The sequence below is a fragment of the Chroicocephalus ridibundus genome, chromosome 8 (assembly GCF_963924245.1).
Source record: "Chroicocephalus ridibundus chromosome 8, bChrRid1.1, whole genome shotgun sequence".
NCBI classification, from domain to species: domain Eukaryota; kingdom Metazoa; phylum Chordata; class Aves; order Charadriiformes; family Laridae; genus Chroicocephalus; species Chroicocephalus ridibundus.
The window spans coordinates 3701303-3724189 of record NC_086291.1 but is presented as its reverse complement, the minus strand read 5'-3'; the positions used below and the strand labels follow the sequence as shown (position 1 = coordinate 3724189).

Below are 22887 nucleotides of genomic sequence, written 5' to 3'. Positions count from 1 at the left end.
TTTATTTAGAAGACACTTCATTGTGTCAAAGATTTAATGGAGAGGTTACGATGCCCAGCCTTCGGAATGTCAATGCATTAAAACGGAGCGTTGCAGGGAATGCTAAAATCCTCAGTAGCGCGCGCCTGAGCAAAACGGCCAGATTTATGAAATATGAAAATTATTATACAGAGTTTAGGTAAGACAGAGGCTGCTGGGGGAGAGCAGAAGAGGGGCCAGAATCCTTCTGCGTGTGTTTTACAAGTCGTGGGATGAAATTTAGCAGCCTCGCGACGGGCTCTTTTCAAGCGTTCCCTTCCCAAGCTGTATCTTTTGAAACGTGTATTTTTACGTGAGCGGTATTTCCCGGCACACTTGATTAAATATCTTCCCTTGTTATTTATTGCCCATTAAACAACGTATCTGCTGCACGTAGCTTCGTCAGACAAAAGATCCCCGCTCTCGCGTGCAGCCCTCGGCACGTCTTAGGCCAGAGCCGTTCACTGCAGCGATCCCGACGTGGGGCTGCAGCTGAGAAGCTTTGAGCAAACTCCGGCGGCGCAGATCAGGCTTCTCTGCTCATTAAGTTATTATTTCTGCTATCTCAGAATTACCCTCCTTTACTACATTTTACACCTCTTGGTGCGCGCGATAAGGCTGTACTACAGAAGATGTCCAAAGGTTTCTCTCTCTCTCTCTGTCTCCTTGGGGAATCTCTCTCCGGGTGCTGCAGGAACAATTGCAATCCACCAAAGTACTGCCGGGCTGTAAAGTTTCAAGTGAAACGGAAGGGCGGGGGGAAGGAATGACAAGTCCTTTTTACTGAAATTCTCTCCCCAAATGGATTTGGCAGAGCCCGGCTCTGCCGCTCTCAAAGCAAGGTTTATCATTTGCGCAGGCTGCTGCCCGAAGGGGGAAACGATCTTTGAAGTTGCTGAGTGATGGAAGGGGCTCCCCCCTCTTCTCCCTCACACACATTTTTTTTAAGGGTGGAGACTGGGAGATGCTCGCCTGCCCTGAGTCAGGAAATTACATGACAAATTAAACAATTATGTGTTTAGGTGCTGAGCATCTCTTTAGAGTCAAACATGCATTTAGCATGAATTCCACGGGCATTTACGCTTTGCCCCGTCACCTGTAATTCTACACTGCGTTATTTTGCTGCACGTCAAGAGCTTCCCCGGTCCAGTATCTACGCCCTGAAGAGATTTCTTTATCGTTTAACTTTATTACAGAAGGCACTGCCTGGACACTGTTGGAGTGACAAGGACTATTTCCTTAATTACTGTACATTGATAATAGCATTTACTCTGGCAGCTCCAGTGCTATTCAATCAAGCAAGATTCAATACAAAAAAGCTGATTTGCCAAAAAAGAGATTAGCATAAGTGCCTACAGTCACATTCTATTTTTGAAGGTAAAGCTACTGTGTCTGTGAGCTTTCTTGTGGGAACTTTATAAAGAGAGATTAATCTAGTTTATCTCCTTCAAAAGATATTTGGGGAAATCGCAGAGAGTCACTGTTTAGGCTCTTTTGGTAAGAATATTCTATAAACATGGAAAATAAAAGTGCTAATCGGCAGCACGAAGGTATTTTTTTTTTCTCTTACGTAGACGTAGACATTTGTTGTGAAAAACTCTGTGTTCCCCAGTTTGCAATCGCTGTTCTTTGTCATTTAATCAAGTGGTGACTGTAGCTGTTGCACTTTAAAATTAAATGCTATTATTTATGGTAGAACTTGTTCTAGTTAAAAATGCAGACCTCAGCACTGCGTACGTTTGCAAGCAGAAGGTTAAGCAGGACATTTTAAATGGTAAAGCAAAGGGCTTAATCAAGGCTGAAGAGCAAAACGCAGTGGGATAACAGATATAGTAAATAGGCATTAATCACCATACAGGCTTAATCCAGGTATTAGGCAGTCTTGGGGCTAATACGAAGACTCACTTACGCAAGGACTCGTTCTACCAAGCCTGAAGGAAGTGAATAACTTTATTCTTGGGAGAAATTTCACCAATGCTGCAAGGCCCTCGCAATATCAGGCCTACATTACGGCTTTGTAAAAGGATCATCGCACAATTCTTTTGCCTGAAGGGGATTTCAGAGTTAGGCTTGTGGGGGGTGTGGTTCAAGAAAGGAAAAAATTGAATGGCCAGAGCATAAGGAGCCACTTTTTCATGTTTGTTTTTTTTTTTTTTTTCCCCCTGACACTATTACTGTGACATCAAAATCCGAGCTAAGCACTTCTTGCCAAAGATGGACCAGATAAAATCACAAAGGCAGTATCATCTCATGGGCGACAGCTCACTGTCTTAGTGACAAATTTAGTGACTACAAATCCAGGCTTAGAAAATAGTCCTTCCCTAGTCATAATCCAGCACTCGCACCCTGGATTTGCGTTTAACTACTGGTGAAGTAAAATTTCAGTTTCAAGAAGATAACAGGACACCCATAGGTACAAAATTCACTATACAAAAGTTCTTTTATTAGATGCTTAGAAAGATTAAAGTGCTTCCACGTCTAACATCAAAAATTCCGAATCTTTATACAAGTGGACATGTCATCCGTACTGACGCAGCAGGGCACAAACCCCAGCCTCCAGCCCAGGGTGGGTTTTGGCGTCCTGGTCAAGTTTGCCCCTGAAACGGAGCAGGCAGACTCATGGTAAGCACCACACGACCTAACCTGAGGAAAGGGGAAGGAGATGGAAGTGGGAAATGGGGTAGATGGCCACGGTTTATCTATTCAAGGAATAGCAAGATGAAAAAAATAAATCCACAAACCTTTAATTGTGAATGTAGGAGAGGGACAGTGATGTAACTGTTCCCAGGGAACACTATTCTTATTTTGTAGAGGGAGGTGAGCCAAGATACTTAAGCTCTAGAGAACCTTTAACACAGGAAGCTATTTATCATAACAAGCTTGGTTGATACTGCTCCCATACTGAACCAATTAGATTAGCCTATTTCGTCATACTTCATAACTTGGGATGATAGGTTTCCAAGCATGGTACAGTGCAGTAATTGAATTTTGATCAAACACACATGGCCCATAACCCAGTATGTGAAACTTTCAGAACAGTTCACAGCTTTTAAATATCCAGTCAACATGTTGCCAAAAGTACAGGATGTACTTGATGCAAGTGGGAGAGGAGGGGGGGAGCACGAGTCCACGCCGTAACTTGGTACAGCTGTAAAACAAACATTTTTTTGTTCCGATTCTGTTCCTACTTTAGCAAAGGAGCTGGGAGGAAGACAGTGAATGTCAAGTAAGTCGTTTTTCTCCCCAACCCCCACACCTCCCCCTGCACACATTTCCCTTTTAACATTCTTAGATTACCACAACCTTTTAAATTCACTATACTGTACTTTCATACTGTATTAGACACACCAGCAATTATGTTTGTTAGCATGACACATCCATTGCTTACACTTGGTTAACAAAATAACTTAGAAGTCGCATGCATCATCCTCTTAATAGGGTTATAATCAATGGGACCATGGAATGAAAGCCCTAAAAATTACCCCCCACCTCTGCATTCCCCAAGCTTCTGCCGCTGCCAACACAATCCATATGGTGGGCAGCCTCGTCAGGCTCAAGGTGAACACTCAGTCAGTTCTTCGCAGGCAGTGATCTCCTCTTACATGTTCTTGCCATGTTTTCCCCATGGTAAACCCAAGGAACTTTGAAGAAGACTCTGCGTAAAGGAAACAGAATACATGAATAAAGCCATTCCTACGGCTCTACTGACTCGGGGGCAAAGCACCCACCGCAGAACAGGTTCATGACATGGAAAATGCTGTGCCAGACTTTCTTTTGAGCGAGTAATGGCTATCCATATCAAAGCTGCTCTCTGGCCTACAGCTAAGAGTCTGGCGTGCTTAAGCAACAGAGCAGGGTATCACCAACCTCTGCATATGGTGCTGCCAACTTCTTTCTCAGCTTTGAATGCTTTGACCTGAAAGGCAGCTGGAGGCAGCTCCAGGCATCTCAGCTACCAGAAAGGGAAGCACCAGGGCAGCCAGCGCCTTCGCTTTCATCGAGGTGGTGCAAATGACATAAAAGATGGGGAATTTCTGCTACAGCCCTCGGACGAGTGTAGGATCTGACGGTTTACCCAAGCGCTGCTAGTTGCACTCTGTGGATCCTCTGCCTCCGAGCCGTCTCACACACCTGCTCTGGAGTACAGCTGTGTTGGAGAGGCAGCCACAGGTTCCAAGGGGAGAAACGGTGCTTTTCAGAGGGAATAAAACGCACATCTCATTTAGGCTTGCTGTTGGTCGGGGACAGGTATGTTGCCCCATTACAGCCACCTCCCTGTCAGAGTGCAGAGGATGCGCTGGATCCATCTCCCTCCCCGCCCCACTCCCCACTAAGTTACGATGCTGCAGAGAAAAGGAAAAAAAAAAAAGAAAAAGAATTGGGTGTTCAACTTATCAGACTTGGACCAAGCCTCAGCTCAAACCAAGGTTAAATAGGCCTGTTCTAAGCCTCTTAAAGATAGGATTTATATAGTAATTAGAGTAATGGAAACTGATCTTTATAATTTTTATACTGCCTAAAATTCTGCTGTGTCATATGCATCTGCAGAGCCTGAGAACTGTGCTCCTCGGAGAGTGCACTGCAGTCTTGAAAGCAGCCATTCAAATGTATAATGGAGAATTATCGGAGCATGAGTATGTTCCAGATTATAATGAAGCACGAAGAATAAGAATCAGAAATCCTGGGAAAAGCGAGGAGTTTGTGTTTGAGACAAGCAGTATTTTTTAAACACTTTCTTTTGTTGGGAGTTTACGGAACGAGATCTTCATCACACACGGTGCAAACAGCATTGAGGCTGCCCTTTTTATTCTTACATTTCCTTTCTTTTCCGTTGCTACAGTCTTAGGTCTATAGAGTGCGCGTAGTGCAAAATGCGTCTTGGCCAGACAGAATCCTCACATCCACTTTCCAGTTTCCTCTGTCGTACAAGGAAAAACACCGGAGCACTAAGTCTTTGCCGTTTGATAAAGAACAACTTCAGAAGATTTGGAGATCTGATAGGGGGTTTGGCTCCACCTTCAGGAAGCAGAAGGCAAAGAGACAACACGGTTTTAAGTTTCAGACATACTTCCTGCAGAAACTGAAGCCTACAACCCCCTCTTATTGACATCCACTGCTCCCCAATGTGTCTTTGCTTCATACATATAAAAGTTGCCCTGATCTGATGCTGTGACATTTCTCCATACTTGATTCAGCTCTGAAGAGTCCAACTCCTCCTAGAGGTACTTGAGAACTTGTGGCAGGATGGCCAAAGGTAGCTGATACATGAACAAAGAGAGATGGTACATGAACAAAAGGAAACGAAAAGCAGCTCTGGGGTGAAAAAAAGCAGCTGCGACACATAGGATGTCATAGAGCTGTATCAAATATTATCAGCCATTTACCCCGTCAGTGCGAAGGTTTCCATATAGAATGCAATTTTCTTGTAATTCACGGAGATTAGAAGGGTTCTCCAGGTAACACAGATTGAGAAGAAGAAAGTGGGAAGAGTCTTGATCAAATTTCAGTCTAGAAAAACACTTAAGCGTATGTCTAAAGTTAAGCTATTTTTTGTCCTCAGATTCAGGCAGAAGATGCAAACAGAATAATCTCTTGCATTTCACCTCTTGGCAGACTCTGAAGCAGGTTGAACCCAGAACATAGTAGCTGGTTAAAAATCACGACTTAAATGAATTTAAAGGATGCATTTTTTTAAAGCAGCCATGTAGCGACCATTTACAAAACTGAAAATGGCAAAGTAGTTAGGAAGGAGACTACACCGAGTTTGAAAGACTATAGGACGTATTAGTGAAATAACAGGCAATCACACAATTAGTGACAGTCCTATGAGGCAACGGAAACGTATGGATGCTTGCAAAATCCTGCCTTTGGCATTTCCCCAACTGGGTGCATAACCACCCAACCTTATTGTGTTCAACATCATTTTCTGGAGGAAACAGGTTTGAAAACTGCAGAGCAAGCAACAGGAATGGTTCTCGGTGCAGAAATGGACTAAACACCTAATGAATCTAAAAATAAAATAAAAAAAACTACTGAGAAAAGATGCTAGAAGACTGAATAGACATAGCTGTGTAAGCAAATATAACTGAATATACTCTTGAGGAACAAAGGAAACAGTTCTTGATGGGGTGACAACAGATGTTCTCCAAAAAAATTCTAACAGAGCATTTCAAACACAAAGACCTTCCTGTGGAGCTGAGAAGTTTTACTGGCACACGTACAGTAATACATCTTTGGAAACATAATGAAACCTAACATTTAAGGTGTTATCAGGTCCTGAAAGCAGAAGTGATATCTTCATGTAATAAGTAGTGGGTGGTGGTGGAGAGGGAAACCGTCAGGATAACAAAATACTGTCACAGGAAGTTGCCATAGCATAGTTCTGATTTAAATTGCAGGAGGAATAACTAGTCAGAGAGTTTCTTCTAAAATATCTCGAAATCCACTCTTTTGGAAAACACGAGCGAAGGATGCACAGGTTGACCTAACTGAACAACCACAATCCAGAGTAACTTATTAATACAGTAAGCACAATTAAGTACGACGACTTTCACACTGTGTGAGTGACTGCAAAGTGTCCAAAGCTGAATGCTTCTACCTGCTACTGCTCTTCCAGATCATGGTTAAGCATATTGCAGAAAATCCTAAAATGGACTTAAAAAAAAAAAAGGACAGGTTTATGGAGTCATTTGCGCAATGACTGAACTGCACCGATACTTAGGGAAGATTTGGATTTAACTCCTGGCATGGATCTGCAGCATCTCCAGCAAAAAGCTTTATACAGTTTTTTAAAGGCTAGGCACTTCAAATTCTTTTTTTAAACTCTGGTCTTTACTTTTTATGTTCTTTATTTTTACAGATACAGAATAATACTTCTCTGTCTTGTTGGAATGTTGAAAGGATTCCCAAATATCTGCAAGGCCAGCAGATATCATTTTATCTGGGAATGAGACAGGAGGATGACATAGTACATTGTCTAATTATTTTTATTGCTTTGCAACTGTTTTGGGGAAAACAATCCAGAGAGATTATTCCAGTGCAGTCAGAGCGATCAGAACTCCAGAAACACTAGGATGGACAACTTGATTGACAGGAGAGAGCTAAAGCAGGCAGCAACACAGAAAATCATCATAGGACAGACATTTTGATAAATACTACTGTAGCCAATTTATTATTAACACAGTGGGACAGCTTTACATCTTGCATCACACTTTTCACAGCCCTTATGGTAAACATGCCATAGCTGACAATTACAAGATGAAAACAGAGACCTCACTAACTCTCTACTGGCCCCGCAGTACTATCTGCTTACTCTGTTAACCCTCTCTAAACTTCAGCTAGGCAACTCAACAAGCATATAGAAACGCAGATATGCGCGTTCAGATATAGAACATAACTCCAGCAGTATCCGACACAAGTTCCAAAGGTGGCACTAATTCTAAAAGGCTTTACAGACAAAGGAGAGGGTTGCAAAAGAAGCGGAAAGTTTTTAGTACAAGATTGACGGTCAAGTGGAATACCATCTACAGGAAAGAGAAATAACGTTTTGCTAAGGTTCACAATGTTGCTCTGTCTGGTCACCCGTGGCTTGCTTCCGACTGCTGTGACGAAGCAGCGCAGTCCTGACAAGAGCATGCACTGGTATCACAAACCACAGCGCATCAGGATGAAAGAATCCCATAGCAGTTTCTATTTCCTGGATTAGTGGACACACATCTTCTGTTTCTACAGAAACACTGTAACTTGGAATAACAAATACTTCTTTCTGCTGGCTACTTGGTTTCTGGGATTAACAAACTATCTGACGGACCTCGTAACCATATTTTCATCTCATCCACACAAAATAGCTCCTGTATTCTTTTACGGATAATGAAGCACAAGACAGACTGCTGAAATCATTAAGTCAAACCCTCTGCTACTTTTACACATGGAGATACATTTTAGAATGAAATCCTGTGTGATGAGTTGCCCAAGGCTATTTTTTTATTTTAATGTCCATGGTATCTTCCCGCTTTCACAGCTATATTATCAGCTTTAGGGTTAACAAACAAAAAGCAGACAAGTCACAGGATGATCTTAGCTGTGAGATTTTATTTGATTCAAGCATTTATTTTCCATCCACTTCCTGTCTATTTCTGAAAGTATTTCAGGAAACAAAACTGACATGCACAAAAAGCACTCAGTGAAAGAGACAAAAGGGAGAGGCAACAAATATCAGGCAAGAGAACGAAGCTAACAGAGCGTTCTTGTCTCTTTGAACCCACAAGTAAAACGCATGTTAGCAAGTATTCCAAAAGTACATCTTTCTTGTGTGAAGGAAAGAATTAATGTTAAGCACAACGTATGCTTTGCGGTTTATTCTCATTACATGGTATGTCAGGTTATGCCAATTTGGAAAAAAACAGGATTTCTTTACAAAGCTTTCTGTGCACCAGTCTTAATGTAGGTTTAGAAGAGACTAAAACCCACAAATTGCACTTTAAAAAATCAATTTAGGAATCTTATTTTTTGTAATTCCCTTGAAAATACCGTTTGTGGACACATTAGTAACATTTTGAAAGTTTTGTCTGAAAAACAAAAGAATAGCCCAAGTTTTTGAAAAAAAAATCTACAATGAAGTATATATCACGTGGATTTCTCACTCAGTTACTCCGAGTTTTCATTAGAAGGTGAAGGGAATGTTTAAAATTGGTCAAACCACATGAAGATTCTGTTGACGTGTTTTCTGTCTCGGTGTGTGTATATACTTTTCTTTACAGGAATGTCTAGGTAAATCTTGGTTGTCCTAAAGACTTTGGTCAAAAAACTTTAAAGGACACAGAATTTATTTCAATGAAACCCAACTGATCTAAAATAAGAACCTTTTAAGGGCTTTATTGGTACAAAGAATTCTCTTTTTTGACATTCTGTAGCTGTAAAACACATGCACCAATTTCTTTTCAGAAAAAGAAGGTATTTCACTAGGGATGGTGGCAAGGGAGGAACCCCCCCCCCATCAAAATAAGCAGAATGATTATTTCCTATTCTAACATCCAGGCACCCCAACAGGCACCCTCCTTTTTTGTGATGTGTCATCTACGGTTCTATTTTTTATGCATACACATGTCTACTGTTGATCAGCACTGATCAAATTTTGCAACTTGACCGAAATTTGTCTTTAAACTTTACAGAAACAATTATTTGATTTAATAGAATTTCACAGGATACACCAGCGCCCAATTTAGGGACGTGTGGATTTTAAGTAACACGATAGAAAGAAAGGCAGTTTCTGTGGTTTGGGATATTTAAGTTCATTTACAAACTGCCACATAGTTATGAAAACAAACCCCAGGTGTAATCCTGGCTCACCCATGCTAAAACTCTCATCAATTTCAACGGACTAAAGATCAGCATAGTTGTTCTGAACAACTTTCTCCACCTCTTTATAAACTCTAAATTATACTTAGACACAGAACAACACCAGTGCAAATTGCACAAGTCTGCACATTTCACAAACGGTACAACTTGGCAACAAACCACATGCTCGCAGAAACAGAGCAGCCACAAAGAAACCTGGCGCCTTTGAGGTAAGCTCATTCACTTGAGGAATTTTCATATTTTATCATCTTTGTTCAATGTACATTTAATATTCAGCTCTGACGAACTGTAATTAATAAGTCATCAGCAATTTCAGTGGACAACTAGATCCATCTGCGAACACAAAATGCACCTATACATTCGTGACACTTACTGCCAGGGTTAAGGATAGGTCTGCATTTTCCTGAACGTTGCATTGGTAATAGTGAGCCGTGTAAGCCTTGCTCCATAGTAATCTATAATGTAACTAGAGCCATCGGAAGGTCCGACGATCTACGAGAGAAAAAGAACCAAGACTTTTCAATATGAAGTGAAATATACACTTTGTGCTAATGTCTCAATTACAGCTAATTTTCCCATCATAAAATTAGTCATGCTTAATTAGTCAAACAGAAACTAGATTTATTTTGAAGTTATGCTGTAGTTTAACTATTTTAGCAAGCACTGTCTCAGAAGGAACATTTCCCTAGGGCTTCTAATCAACCAAATTACACAGCCAGGCGCTGGTACTAGGTTAAGCCGATGAGGATTTGAGGCACAAAATCAGGCTAACAAATGAGTGGGCTCCAAACCACTTTTCTTAAACAAAGGAGGGCAGGCAGGAGAGAATTAGGTTGATGACAACTATCTTTGAAATACGGCACAGGTAGGGAATGGAGAGAAGGAGAGAAGATCATGGCTTTTTTGTTCTGGAAATGCTAAATTGATGTGGGATCACCAGGAAGATGAATAAGGAGAGATGAAAGATACTCTCAACTGTATCTGTAAGTGATCTGAGGCAACATCACTGCGACAGCACAAAAAGGAATTTGAGAATGCATGTACTTTAAAAGACGTATATACAAAGACACATTCTTCTAAAATATTTTTCTATAAACCCATATCTGCCGTGCATTTTAAGGTCATCATAGGCAATTTGTAATTCATGCTAAATGGATGCACTGTAGAACAAGCCAATTTGGCAATTCCATGATGTCACAAGATGTCACCCCGGTGGGGATTTAACGACCATGAATCCTACAGTCACAGCTCTCAGGTGATACGGGACTTATATTTGGAGGAGAGGCAGCAAAAAAAAAAGTGGCGATGTCTTCTCTCCTGCATGCTGCATGGCCACCCCAGATGATGGGCTTCATCAGCATAAAGCACATGCAAATGCAGAACTTCAGGATTCTGGGAACAGCAGGTCATTGCACGCAAAGTCCAACACTCTGCATCTCATAAAAAGCTCGCAGGTTCTGACAAAGTGAATTTACGGTGTTATAGCTTCCAAGCTATTCATTACGAGTATTTATAGATAGCTAATCTAATTTTTAATTCAAACAACAAATATATTGATATTTTGTATCTATATTCTACAACATCAATCTACAAACAGAGCTAAACCAAATGCCTTTAATTTTCAATACACAAAGGTTCTTAAGGCTAAAATGCTAACAAAGAATTAGCAATCAAAGCTTTAACAAACACAGATTTGTATCTTGTTTTGAGAGCCCTGACTTACCTGCATTGAAATAAGTATGAAATCAATTAGGCTACCAATTCCACAAAATCCTACAGTGCAGAACTTTAACAAACCTAAAAAAGGAAAATAAAATTTAACTGTATCTTTAAGCCTGTCACTACGAAGTTCACAGGTTTCTGGTGACAATCACATCCCAACTCTCTCCCCATCCTGCAAAATATATATACACACACATATCTAGAAACACACCTATGCATCTTTAATTATCCAGGAAAAAAACAAACTGCAGATTGACATTTCTATATCCTGAATACACTTTAAAGATATTAAGCATTAACAATTTATTTTTTTTAACAGATACATATTCTTAAACAAGGAAAGGCAAAAGTTGATAACCAAGTTACTGGAAATTTTCTTTTCTTTGACGGAGGGACAGACAGAAAAAAAATCCCAACTTGAGCTGCAGAATTTACTTACGAATAGAAAGAGACTTTCTACCATCTTATGAGTTGCAGCACATACTGATTTGATTTTCAGAACATGCTACTTTGTATAATTTTTATATTTTTGCTGAAATAGGAATTTATTTTGAATATATATATACACATATATAAAACACTTCCTTTTAACTGGTATTCAAAAATGTTATTTTTTTGTATGAATAAATGAAACATTAATAGAAAATACATGGGAATAGCAACTAACAGATAAATGTTTCATTGGAAGTTGCCATGCAAGGCAGACTTCATTTGGAAAATGCCTTCAGAAGAGGGAGGCTGTCTTAAAATTTTAATTTTTTTTAATATCAGTAGCTTCTTGTACAATAAATATAATACAATAAGTACTATATATATTGTAAGTAATGCTTCAGCTGAATTAGGCAAACATCTAGGTTATTTTGAGAATGAGATGCTCCTTGTGAAGCCATTTGTCTCTTTACCCAGGCATAGACAGTGTGAAGAGCAATGCGTATCAGTCAGTTGTAGGCTACGCCATACAGGGAAAACCCAGTTCCCTGCTCAAAAGCACGTCCTTACTGTGCTTACAGGCGCCAGCACAATTCCAAGGCATGAGAGAAAGCACGTTGATGAGATGAGCCAGTGCAGCATCCTAGAGCACCCCTTCCCCACAGCCACCACGTGCGCTGTGCTGCGCAATACCTGCTCGTAAAACCTCCCGGCTGTTCTGCAAAGAATGAGCCTGCTCTTGATCAAACATCTGAAGGTTTCCTGACCTTCAGCTCCTCCTTTATGCTTGCCCTCTCTCAGAAGCAGCAATCTGTCCTGCACACCACCTCTCTCCCCCATGCCCTCTTTATGAGGCTGCACATGGAGGAGAGTGGGGGAGTAACTGCACGCTGCAGGGAGAGCATCCCGCTGTCTGGATGTAGCTCCCATAGTTGACAAGATGGAACTAGCCTGATTTATAAACTCCTGGGAGACAGTTTATAATCTCTCCACAGAACAACACAGTAGTGGGAGAAAACAGGGAAAACACACCTAACAACCATGAAGATGAAAGAGTAGTAGCACGATGGACTTTCGGCTGATTAGAGGAAAAGCCTACGTGCATATTAAAGCACTTAAATGTGCCAAAAAACTAAGTATAAAATTGTTTAAAACTACTTGTTCCCAGTGGCTGATGTGCAAGACTTGCAGTAGCCACCCATAGCTAGTTTGGGTACCAGTACCAGCAGCAGTGTAACAAAACACAGGGGAAACAGCCAGCTAAAGAAACACTAACCTTGGGAAATGACAGTTAAGATAACCGAATAATGTCAGACTCTGGTGAACAGTTTACTTTGTTATTACCTGCACCAAGTGCAGTCACCATTTAAGATATTTATCTGTTACCCTCCTTATACCATCTCCTCTCAAGCTCTGGTCCTGAACCTCACCATCAGTTGGCATTTTAGGAACCCAGCAGTTCTCTTCCCACTGCTGGTTCCGGCAGCAGCTCCAGTTTGCTTGAGGAACCGGCTACTCCGTTATGTTACTGGATGTAGAAGAACTGTTTCTGAACCTGGCATGTGTTTCTGGAGTGCAGGGTAAAGTTGATTTTTTTCTTCTTCCTCCTCACTTCCCTCCCCACAAGCAGATCACGCTGAGAAAATAAACTGCTCTAAAACAGAGAGGGAAAAAATAGTGCTCTTACGCAGTAAAACTTATGGTTTAGTTCACAGTGTGTGGGAGAGGAAGAGGTTGCCTTCCTGATTTCTTCATATTCAACAGCTTGTTTGTATTTGTGCTCTCTTTAAGCAAAAGAGAAAGAAAAAAATAATCCAAAACCACTTACAGTCTTCATTGCACTTGTTCAAAATATTTCAATGCTATTACCTTCCTTAACCATTTTTTGCCAAGGCATGGATCACCTAAAAAAACCCCAATCAACCACTGTCAATGAATCCCATTTATGGATTTATTTTTTCCTTTCCTACTCTTACCTATTTGGCTTTGTCATCTTTACCTTTCAAAAGCTTGAAAACTTGACTTTGAAAGAGTTTAATTCTGAGTCTTTTAACTTTGGTTACTGGGTACAGTATATTCCAGTAGGGTTAACAAGCATGAGCCATAAAGAACTTCCATATAGGAACCGAAGATTTATACAACTACATTGCTATAATATATTACAAAATGATTACTGTAAATTATTATCCCAAATCAAATGATGTAACAAAAAAATGCACCTTATTGACCGCTTCCAAAAATATATCTTTTTGTGAAACAGACGGACAAAGTAAGTACTAATTACAGAATCTCAGGGAAAAAAAGACACAGATGTTAACACAAGATTATCAAGGACAGACAATATTATTAAAAAAACAAGAGTTTGCATTTAAAGGGCAGAAACTCAAAATTCTTAGCTGAAGTGACAGTAACATGTATAGCTTTTTCCAATCCATTGTTCCATGCTATCTAGACTTAGATTTACTCCATTCATCCAGCTCAGAAACAAAGAAAACCCTAGCCAGTGAAAGCAGTTCTAATACACTAAGGCATTTCCATTATTTAAACGCCAGTGCCATTATCACCCTGGGAATCAGGTCCTAAAAACACTAACCAGAGGTAAGTCTTATTCAAGGTCCCAGCTTCGGCAGAACTCTTATTAATACTGTGACCTATCTTGAAGGTACGCATTTGCCAGAATAAATTCCAAAGCCCAAAACACTAGGTTTATCACAAAGTTTGTCCAGTATTTTCCTGGTAGAATCAAGCATCATTTAAGTAGCTGGCTCATCAGTCAAAACCACTTCTGTTTCAGCGCCTCACAAAGAATGCTGCGGTAAACATCAATGCAAAGCATTGCTTTGCAAACATAAAGCAAAACTATTAATAGCAATAATCATGTTTGCTTATTAGGATTTTATCTGTTCGACAACTATATATCCATTTGTCACCACTCACTCCAACAGACTAGCAGGCTTAGGATAATGCAGGATTTTATCTTACTTGAAAATAAAGTAAGGATTCTTGTTGTCAATATTAAAACTATGACTGCCAGCCTTCATTACTCAAAATATAAATATACACATACAACTCAGTCATAACAATAAGCTTTAGCTCAAAGAAAAAACAAAGAAATAAACTTACCCAATGCAGGATAGCCTAGATAAAATCTATCTGCTCCCAACCATCCAAGAAATAAGGACAGAGCCACTGCCACCTTGTAGGAGTATCCATTTCTGTCAAAAGAAACAACTAATGTAGACAATGCAAAATATATTCACTTTTGAAAATTAGTGACTCATTTGCCTGCTGCTTCAGTTAAAAAAAAAAAACAACCAAACAAAACAGACTTGTTATTTATCTTCAATTAACGGACACAGAATTATAATGTCAAGCTTTCAAACTGGGTAGGCATCCTCCCTAAAGCAACCTCAGCTGCTGCAACTCAAGTATACTCTTGCAGAATACAGATTATTCTGAAACACAATCATGATTTCTTGTCAAGAAAGACACAATTCAGTGGCTGATACATTCCCAGTTTTACAGAGCACTTCCTAATAGTTCAACCCTACTGAGACAACCCTAGAAAGCTAAGAGGTGCATGCACACTGTCTGTAGGCATTAGTCTCGCACGCAGACAAATCGAGGGGAACAGGACAGACAGGTGAGATGTCAGCAGAGACAGTAATTGCAATGAGATCTGAAGGAGAAATGAACCATGGCCACTGGCAGAAGAAGCTGCAGGAAGGATTCAACAAAAAGGGTAAGTCATGTATCCATTTACTACGCTCTGATGGCACAAACTCACAAATAAAAAGAACTGTTGAGAGTACAAAGGTGTACAGTGGGAGAGAGGAACCCTAAAGTTAAGCATCCCATGGTTACTCATACAAAATACACAGATACAACAGACTTTTTGAGATTTATACTAATTGGCACTGTCTGTGCCAACAGCTGGAGTGATGTGGCCACTTAACCACCTCTAACTTTTAGTCATTGCTCATGTGAACTTTACGCTAATAAGCGAGCTAGAAACACAGAGCTATCAATACTAGAACTTGCTGCATTCTTTGCTGCATTGGCAAACAGCTAGCTTCTGAAAAGAAAAGCAAACCCAAATGTAATTAGAACTTCAAAAATATTAAATAATTCACTGTTTTGATACGTGCACTACTATGTGCCAGCAATTCCTTAATAAGCCCAAATTAAACTCTTCATTGACATTTGAATAAAACATAGAGTTTCACAAAGACAGTAGATAAGAAAGGTCCAAGCACCTTTATTAAGCACTTTCAATGCCAAATAAAGATCTAGCTTTTTGCTTATTACCTAGATTTACTGACTTTAAAACTTAATGGCAACATTAAGTGATTAAATCATGACTCTTACCTCAATATTTGTTACTTAGTACTTATTAGCAACACAGAACATTCTGGGCATTCCTGGAACCTAATGTAACGTAAATTAGCGTCTTTAGAAATGTCTTGTTTCCACTGTAAAGAACAACTAATGGTTTTATTTAAAAGTTGAGGTAAACTGTTGGAAATTGTTTATCAACTACGAAGTGTCAACAACCCTCCAAGGACGCTAAAGCATAAAAAGAGCTCGTACATGAAAGGTGGGAACACAGTTTAATTTGAGATCCTCCTGATCAAAACCAGTAATAAACTGAGCACTGGCCTGTACACTGAGATGATTTTAGAAGCAGAACAGTCTGCAACCTAGTCAGCATCAAACTGACGGGCAGATGAAATCTAGTATGAAGTGGAAGCACGTTAATACTGTAACAAGGCTGCATCCACTCAAGTAGAAAAATAACACATCCCAGGCACCTAAAGGAATTTCTACAATTGGGTAAAAGATGCAATTTCTTTTCAGTTGCTCTTCTGAATTTTTCTTGCTTCTCAGCCTCATCCAATCTTTATTTTTTTCTGCATAGATTTCTTCCAGCTGCCACGTGAAAAACATTTTCTTCCAGCCCTCCCGCACCAGCTGGTAATATGCAGGTACTGCTGTAGGTCACAGTGGTTTCTGTGCTCAAAGACCTGTCCACACTGAACTTCATGAATTTCATGGACTACCATTTGATGGACCCCTCGCCTGGAATGGCAATACTTGAGCAATGGACATTTCGAGTCTGCAGAATCAGGGCCTGCACTGATATTAAGCAAAGTACACGACAGAGTGCCAATTGTGGGAATTACAGAATTTGGCAAAAAAATCTACCTCCAAAACATCAAATTAAAAACAACACAAAGCAATCCTGACTCCCAGTACTTCTTTGCTGAAGCAACCTTTTTAGCGCTTACAAGCTTTTGTTTGAACTAATACTAGAGCAACCTGAACACATCCACTTACACAAACATACAACATCTCCTGGTCTTGCTCTAAAATAACTGGATCCCAGAACTGTTATCTGGACTGTTGTTAAATTACAGTTTTGGCCAAGGACAACTTGATGATTCGCTCCTTCTAAAAGGTAGGGACAGAGATTAACCTGCTGTTCCCTTGCTAGGACAATCCCGCTATGGGAAGATGCCTTCTCAAACCAATTTTCTGGTTAAATGAGGTGCAGTTATTTCTGCCAGAAGACAGTTACAGTTTCCATCAAAACTCAGATAAGATGCTGGAAAATCTCCAAAAAGCAGTAGAAAGGGCAGGCCTATTGTTGTAATATCAGGCTGGAGATTCCTGCTTAAAATAATGTTTCTAACACAGGCCATTCAAAACGCCTTATAAAAGGCTCACAAAATGATAATTGATTAGACCGCTTTTTAAACAAGTGTACATAAGAAGAATGGTTAATATTAATCTTGCTGCCATTTCTAACTGGCTTTGGGGCTTTATCAAGGGCATGCTTGCGTAACTCTTTACATTCACAGCTGTATTTTACTGGAATTTTCAGAAAGCCCCCAAAGGGTCCTCTTCCCCTTCTGCCATACTAGCAGGCGTGGGACTAGAAAAGTCACAGCAAATTCTTTTGGTAGTGTAACCATTGATTATTTCATGGTAAATAATAGTCACAATCAAGTAACAGACATCGTAAGGAGGACAACATTTTTCTGCCTACATAGATTTGTTTTTTTTAATTAATAAATGTAAAGAAAAACTCCATTTAAAAATGTTTCTACAAAACATTACACCAAAAATATATGTATACTAAAAAACCTCCAAACGTAAGAATCACTGTCTACTCCAAAGAGGAAGTAATTTTATTAAACTAGTATAGCTCATCTTATTCTCAGTCCCCATCACAGATGGAACTGAAACGCAATTGTTTCTGGACAAAAATGTGACTGAAGTCTAGTTTGCTAGCATTTAAATTTGATTAGATGTAATAATATGTTTTCTTCAATTTGCTGAGCTTTGACTGTTGAGAAGACTAAATATAGAGAAAATATTTATGAAACTAAGAGGCAGAGCTGTACTTCTTAGTTAGGCAAATTATTGAGCAGGAAGTATCACATCGGAGTTATTTGCCCACTAGTGTGACAAGGAACACCCAGCAAATATTACTGGAGTTTTAATTTCCAAAGATTCCAGTAGGAGAAAAGAGAAAAGCTCCTACGTGAATCCCACAGAAAAGAGAAACAAATGGCACTGACAGGTGTTTGCTGATCATTAGCATTGGTCAGTTGGAACATTTATTGGTATCCAGAGCTCTCCATTGCTCACAACGTGCTTTAGAAAAACTAGGTCCATCATTTTCATGTTTCAGAAACAGGCTTTTAAAAGACACAGAGGACTTGATTAAATACAAAGGGTGTTTAAAAATAGCAAACAGTTCCTCTAAATGAGATTTTTTTTGAGGAATTGTAAAGAGACTTAAACTCCCCCAATATCCATGCATACTACAACTTAAGCTGCAGCTACAGGCAGACTTTAAACTGGCAGGAACCAGTACTGCCATTGAACAGAGCAGCCCAGTCCAGCCCTCCTTTCTCCACTCTCCCTTATCCTTGAGTTGCCCTCATCCTTGTGCTGGCACAAGCACTTGAAGCGACTGTACTGTGACTCAACTCGGGGAACTGATCCAAGTCAGCTCAAACCCAGATCAGTTCCCTGATTCAGTATAGAGCAGGGTATGTCAGGGAAAGGGATGGAGAGGTGTCCACAGCCAGATCATTTCAGCAGCTGTGCTGATTTTAAGCGTACGTGAAACATAGCCTTAGCAATTGGGGCAAATTTTTGCCAGGGTAAAGTACTAACTAAAGCAAAGGTAAAATACTAAGGTAAAGCAAAGACATGAACATAAGTAAACAAAGAAAAATGTGTCCATGGCTGAGACAGATTTACTTATAAACATGCATGTTGTATCTTTATACTACTTATAGTACTGGGCAATGTGTGTACAATTCTGCCTTATTTCTTCTTCTACTTCTGTAAACACATCATACTATTTTAGAAAAACTTCAATGTGAAAACAAGTTATTACAGAAAACAATAGCGTACTTACACACTGCGACATGCAATAGGCTTGTAAAATCCAACTTCATGTCCCGTAAAGACTTTTTCTATGCCAAGGTGATCTTTGCAAGTAATATTTGGTGCTGGCAGACATTGAACTGAGGACAAAGAATTATTTGAAATTAAGCAGTAACCACTTGGGTACTGTAGAGTTTTTTTGACAAGACACAAGTGAAATATACAAATGAAGTTATACTGTGCAACAGTCTCAATACACAGCACAGTACACACAGACATATTACTTTTTAAAAATATTTTTTTTAAGCCAGTCCTATGACTAACTTGTCTTTTTGCATGATACACAGTGAGCAAAATATACAAATCTAATTGCTGCCCTAGTTCTATTGTAATTTCCATTTTGGTTCCATTATGAGTCAATGGGAACTCTGAAGCTGACATACAGAAAACATTTTCACCATAAGAACAGTCAAACATTGGAACAAGCTGCCCAGAGAAGTGGTATCGTCACCATCCTTGGCGATTTTCAAGATCTGACTGCACAAAGCCCTGAGCAACCTGGTCAGTGCCAATGCTGCTTTGAGCAAGAGGCTGAACTATACGACTTCCTGAGGTCTTTTCAACCCCAATTTTTCTATTATTTTAAGTTAAGGCTTGACTCTTAAGAGAACCAAAGTGGAAATCACAGCAGAAAGTGACATCCGCTAAAAGTTTGCAATTGTATTACCAGTATATTAGTCACTCTCCGGTGCTGAAGTCTGTTGTTTTAAAGGGAAAAACCCCCATCCTTCACCCACTTTCTATCCATTTTCAGTATTTGTGAGTCCTGTTGGTTGGCTCCAACAAAACACCAAGACAGGTTCAACGTTTCTTTCCAGATTTCCCAGTTATACCTACAGACAAGAAGACTAAGATTTGGATTTTTTTTTTTTTAAATATCTATCCATAATGCATAGGGACTAAAAAAAAATTAATTTCAGGCCATCAGTAACAGCCAAAAAATACGAGCTATGTCTGGACTTATCTGCTATAAAGTCCTACATGGATGTTACTCATCGATGTGCCTAATCTGAGACAATTACAAAAACCCACATTCTTTCCTGTAAAAAAAAAAAATATTAAGCAAAGAAAGCAGTGCATTCTTTTATTTAGAAGAAACCCACGGCAGTTGAAATATATTAATATAGGAAAGGCCACAATTTTCCTGTCAATGTCATTTCAGTAAGGCTTGAAATCTGCTACTCAGTGAGACTACTTGAATGCTTTGAATTAAACCCCTATTTGTTTGGGTGATGGATCCCAGAAAGATGTTCAGAAACGGTAGTGCTTCAAGCATGATCCAAAAGATTAACTTTTTATTACTCAGCTAATACTGAAACAGGAAGCGACGTAAATACCGTGGGGAAAATCTAAAACTGCTATGTGAGTAAAATAGTCTATACAGACACAGAAAACAATGTTAATTCATGTAGCAACTTCTTCCACTCGGAACCTTATGTCCTGTTCAAATGTAGAGTGTATTAAATACAATCACATGGTAAATGGTTGGACAACTAATAACTTGAGTTGATCAGTCTAAAAATACAGAATCTTCTTTCTGCTCACTAACTGGATGTTTATAATCAGGGACATGATGTCAAAGATGATGTAAAGGACTGAATAGCTGAAAAAAGGATCCATTTTGGATAGTACTTTCATCCAGTCTCTGAAGTACTTGGAAAACCTTCCCTACCCCTGAGCATCCCAGTGAAGAAAATCATTCAGCATTTATGGAAAAGAAAATACAAAACAAGCATACACCTGTATTTTAAACATGAGTGCACATAAAGCAAAACTCTTGCGCCATTAGCTAACACAGAGACTATTTATTTCAATGCCTGAGAACATCAGAAAAGCTAAACATATATAGTAAACAAAGTGATCAATTTAAGCATTTTTCTGTTGTACTCCGAAAGCACATCAAAACTTAACATCAAAATAAACGTGTTTTCAAAACAGAGCCTCATGGCACCAAAAACTCCTGATGATGGAAGGCACCATGTTTCCTTAAAAAAAAAATTAAAAAATGGAAGATTTTGAAGGCTGTTGTGTCACGTGTCAATTCTTCTAGTAAGCATATGCAAAATCAGTATGACAGAAATGGCTTGTTTTAATCACAGCAGTGCAGGACAGAGCCTAGAGGATATAACATACATTGAAGAGATTTACCAGAAACCTCACTTATAAATGTGCCAATCAGAGACAATGTATTTATTCATTTTTAGTAAAGCATCCAATCCACACAAGTGTTTTAGGCTTTCACACTAATGATATTGCTAATCCCATATTTTATAAAGCTCATCTAGCAGATACACAAATGCATAAATTTAACACTTCGTTGGAAAATGGAACTACTGTCAATATAGGTTAGAAGTTAGAAATCCTTACCATATGCTGTGTGATTTGTACAATTCATTGGTTCTTGTGTACTATTGTCTATTTTAGGCTCATCGCACATATATGTTCAGGTAATTGAGGAAAACATTTTTCATATGAAACACTACAACAGGTGTAACAGTAATTTATTCCACCCCCTTTAAGCCCTGGGGATTTAAGATGCACCTTGATGTTAGTTTTCCTTCCTACCCATCCCCCAGACAGGAACAGCACATTACCGTACAGCAAATCTGCTAATCCAATTTAATACACCATATATCGCATAAGCTCCATGTTTAATTACTGCTGCAGTTAGCACTACCTGAAGGAACTACAATATTTATCAGTCACAGCCGGTGTATTTGAAGGCAACAAGGTAGCACGACTAATCTAGTCTTCTTCCCTTATTTCAATAGCAGAGTACCATTACATTGAGGCATTTGGTTGAGAAGATTAAATCTACAGTAACATACAAAATTCAAAGAACACCTAGAAATGAGCATCTGAAATGCCAGGAATTTGGACTAGAAAAAATCTGCGCAGGAACTTATTTCCAGAGGTCTGAACTCCCATGGCCAAGCAAAGCAGGAGATGAAGTTAGCTTTTTCAAGATTTGCTTTGCTGACACTTTTGATCTGCAGCTACATCAATAACTGTCAGCTACCATCAACAAACATTTTCTGGCGAAGGCCTGATGCGCCTTTGGAGAGCCAGGAACCTCGCAGCTCCAGCCTGTATAACACCTGCGCCCTGCTCCTTCAGACTGTGGAGGAAGACACAACATTTTGCAAAGCCACTGTGTCGCACTCAAGTGTCCTGCAAAAACCTTAGAAGGTGGAGAGGTCGGGGAGAGGGGAGATCCCATCCCGTGGGATTATCTCTTTGAAAATTCAGACACCCCAGACCTGCACACAGGCACACACTGTACCACCCCCAAAATAAACCTATGCTGTGCCCTCTCCTGCTCCATCCAGCTGAGATCCCCTCGAGGCTCCTTCCCTGAGGCTTTCTGTGAAACCCGAGGGGCTTCCCCACACCCTCCGCCTCCCCCGTCCCCTCACCCCGAGGCAGCCGGGCAAGCGGCCTCCCCTCAGGCAAACCAGGCCCTGAGCGAGACGGCACCGGCGACGGCACCGGCACCGGACCCTGCCCTCCCGGGCCCCATCGCCATAGCAACCGAGCCCCCGCCGCCCGCCCCGGCCCCGGCCGCGCTCAGGATATTGCCCCAGCCTCAGCTCGTCGCACTTAAGCGGCGGCTCCGTGCCCACCGCTCCCTCCACGGCTGCGCCCACGAAGCAAAAGAGAAGCAGGATCCGGGCCGCCACCGCGCCTCTCCGCCTGCCCGGCGCCGCCGCCGGCAGCCGCCCCGGCCGGGCGGCCATGATGGAAACCTCCCGCTGCCGTCAGCTGACTCGCCGGCCCCGGCGGCGCGGCGGGGAGGAGCGGCCCAGCGGCGGGGAGGAGGCCGCTCTGCCTGCGGGGAGGGCGGAGTGGAGACCCCCCGAGTTGTTCGTGGGCTGCTGAGGGGGCTGTTTTGGGATT

The 22887-nt window shown here is 40.4% G+C and overlaps 1 protein-coding gene across 3 annotated transcripts; it reads right to left on the bottom strand.

Moving 5' to 3' along the window:
* Positions 1-2434: 2434 nt before the first annotated feature.
* TM2D1 (TM2 domain containing 1) lies at positions 2435-22885 on the bottom strand. Of its 3 annotated transcripts, XR_010072272.1 has the most exons (8): positions 22567-22885; positions 21358-21431; positions 18962-19070; positions 14650-14741; positions 11099-11172; positions 9749-9867; positions 4150-5034; positions 2435-3673 (listed from the first exon to the last, which is right to left on the bottom strand). XR_010072272.1 is itself a non-coding variant. In XM_063344094.1 (7 exons), the coding sequence occupies exons 1-6, from the start codon at positions 22725-22727 to the stop codon at positions 9757-9759; spliced, it is 621 nt and encodes a 206-aa protein (XP_063200164.1). In that variant the 5' UTR covers positions 22728-22884; the 3' UTR covers positions 2435-3673; positions 9749-9756. The 3 variants fall into 3 exon arrangements, 2 of the variants coding, with proteins under 2 accessions (XP_063200164.1, XP_063200163.1); XM_063344094.1 differs by lacking the exon at positions 4150-5034 and having other exon boundaries at positions 22567-22884; XM_063344093.1 differs by lacking the exons at positions 2435-3673; positions 4150-5034 and having other exon boundaries at positions 8089-9867; positions 22567-22884.
* Positions 22886-22887: the final 2 nt, after the last annotated feature.

Coding starts and splice junctions, on each gene's coding strand:
- TM2D1 (XM_063344094.1), bottom strand. CDS start 22,727: ATGGCCGCCCGGCCGGGGCGGCTGCCGGCGGCGGCGCCGGGCAGGCGG. Junction 21,432..22,566: donor GACGAGCTGAGGCTGGGGCA/ATATCCTGAGCG, acceptor AATTACCTGAAC/ATATATGTGCGATGAGCCTA. Junction 19,071..21,357: donor TACAAATCACACAGCATATG/GTAAGGATTTCT, acceptor CTTTGTCCTCAG/TTCAATGTCTGCCAGCACCA.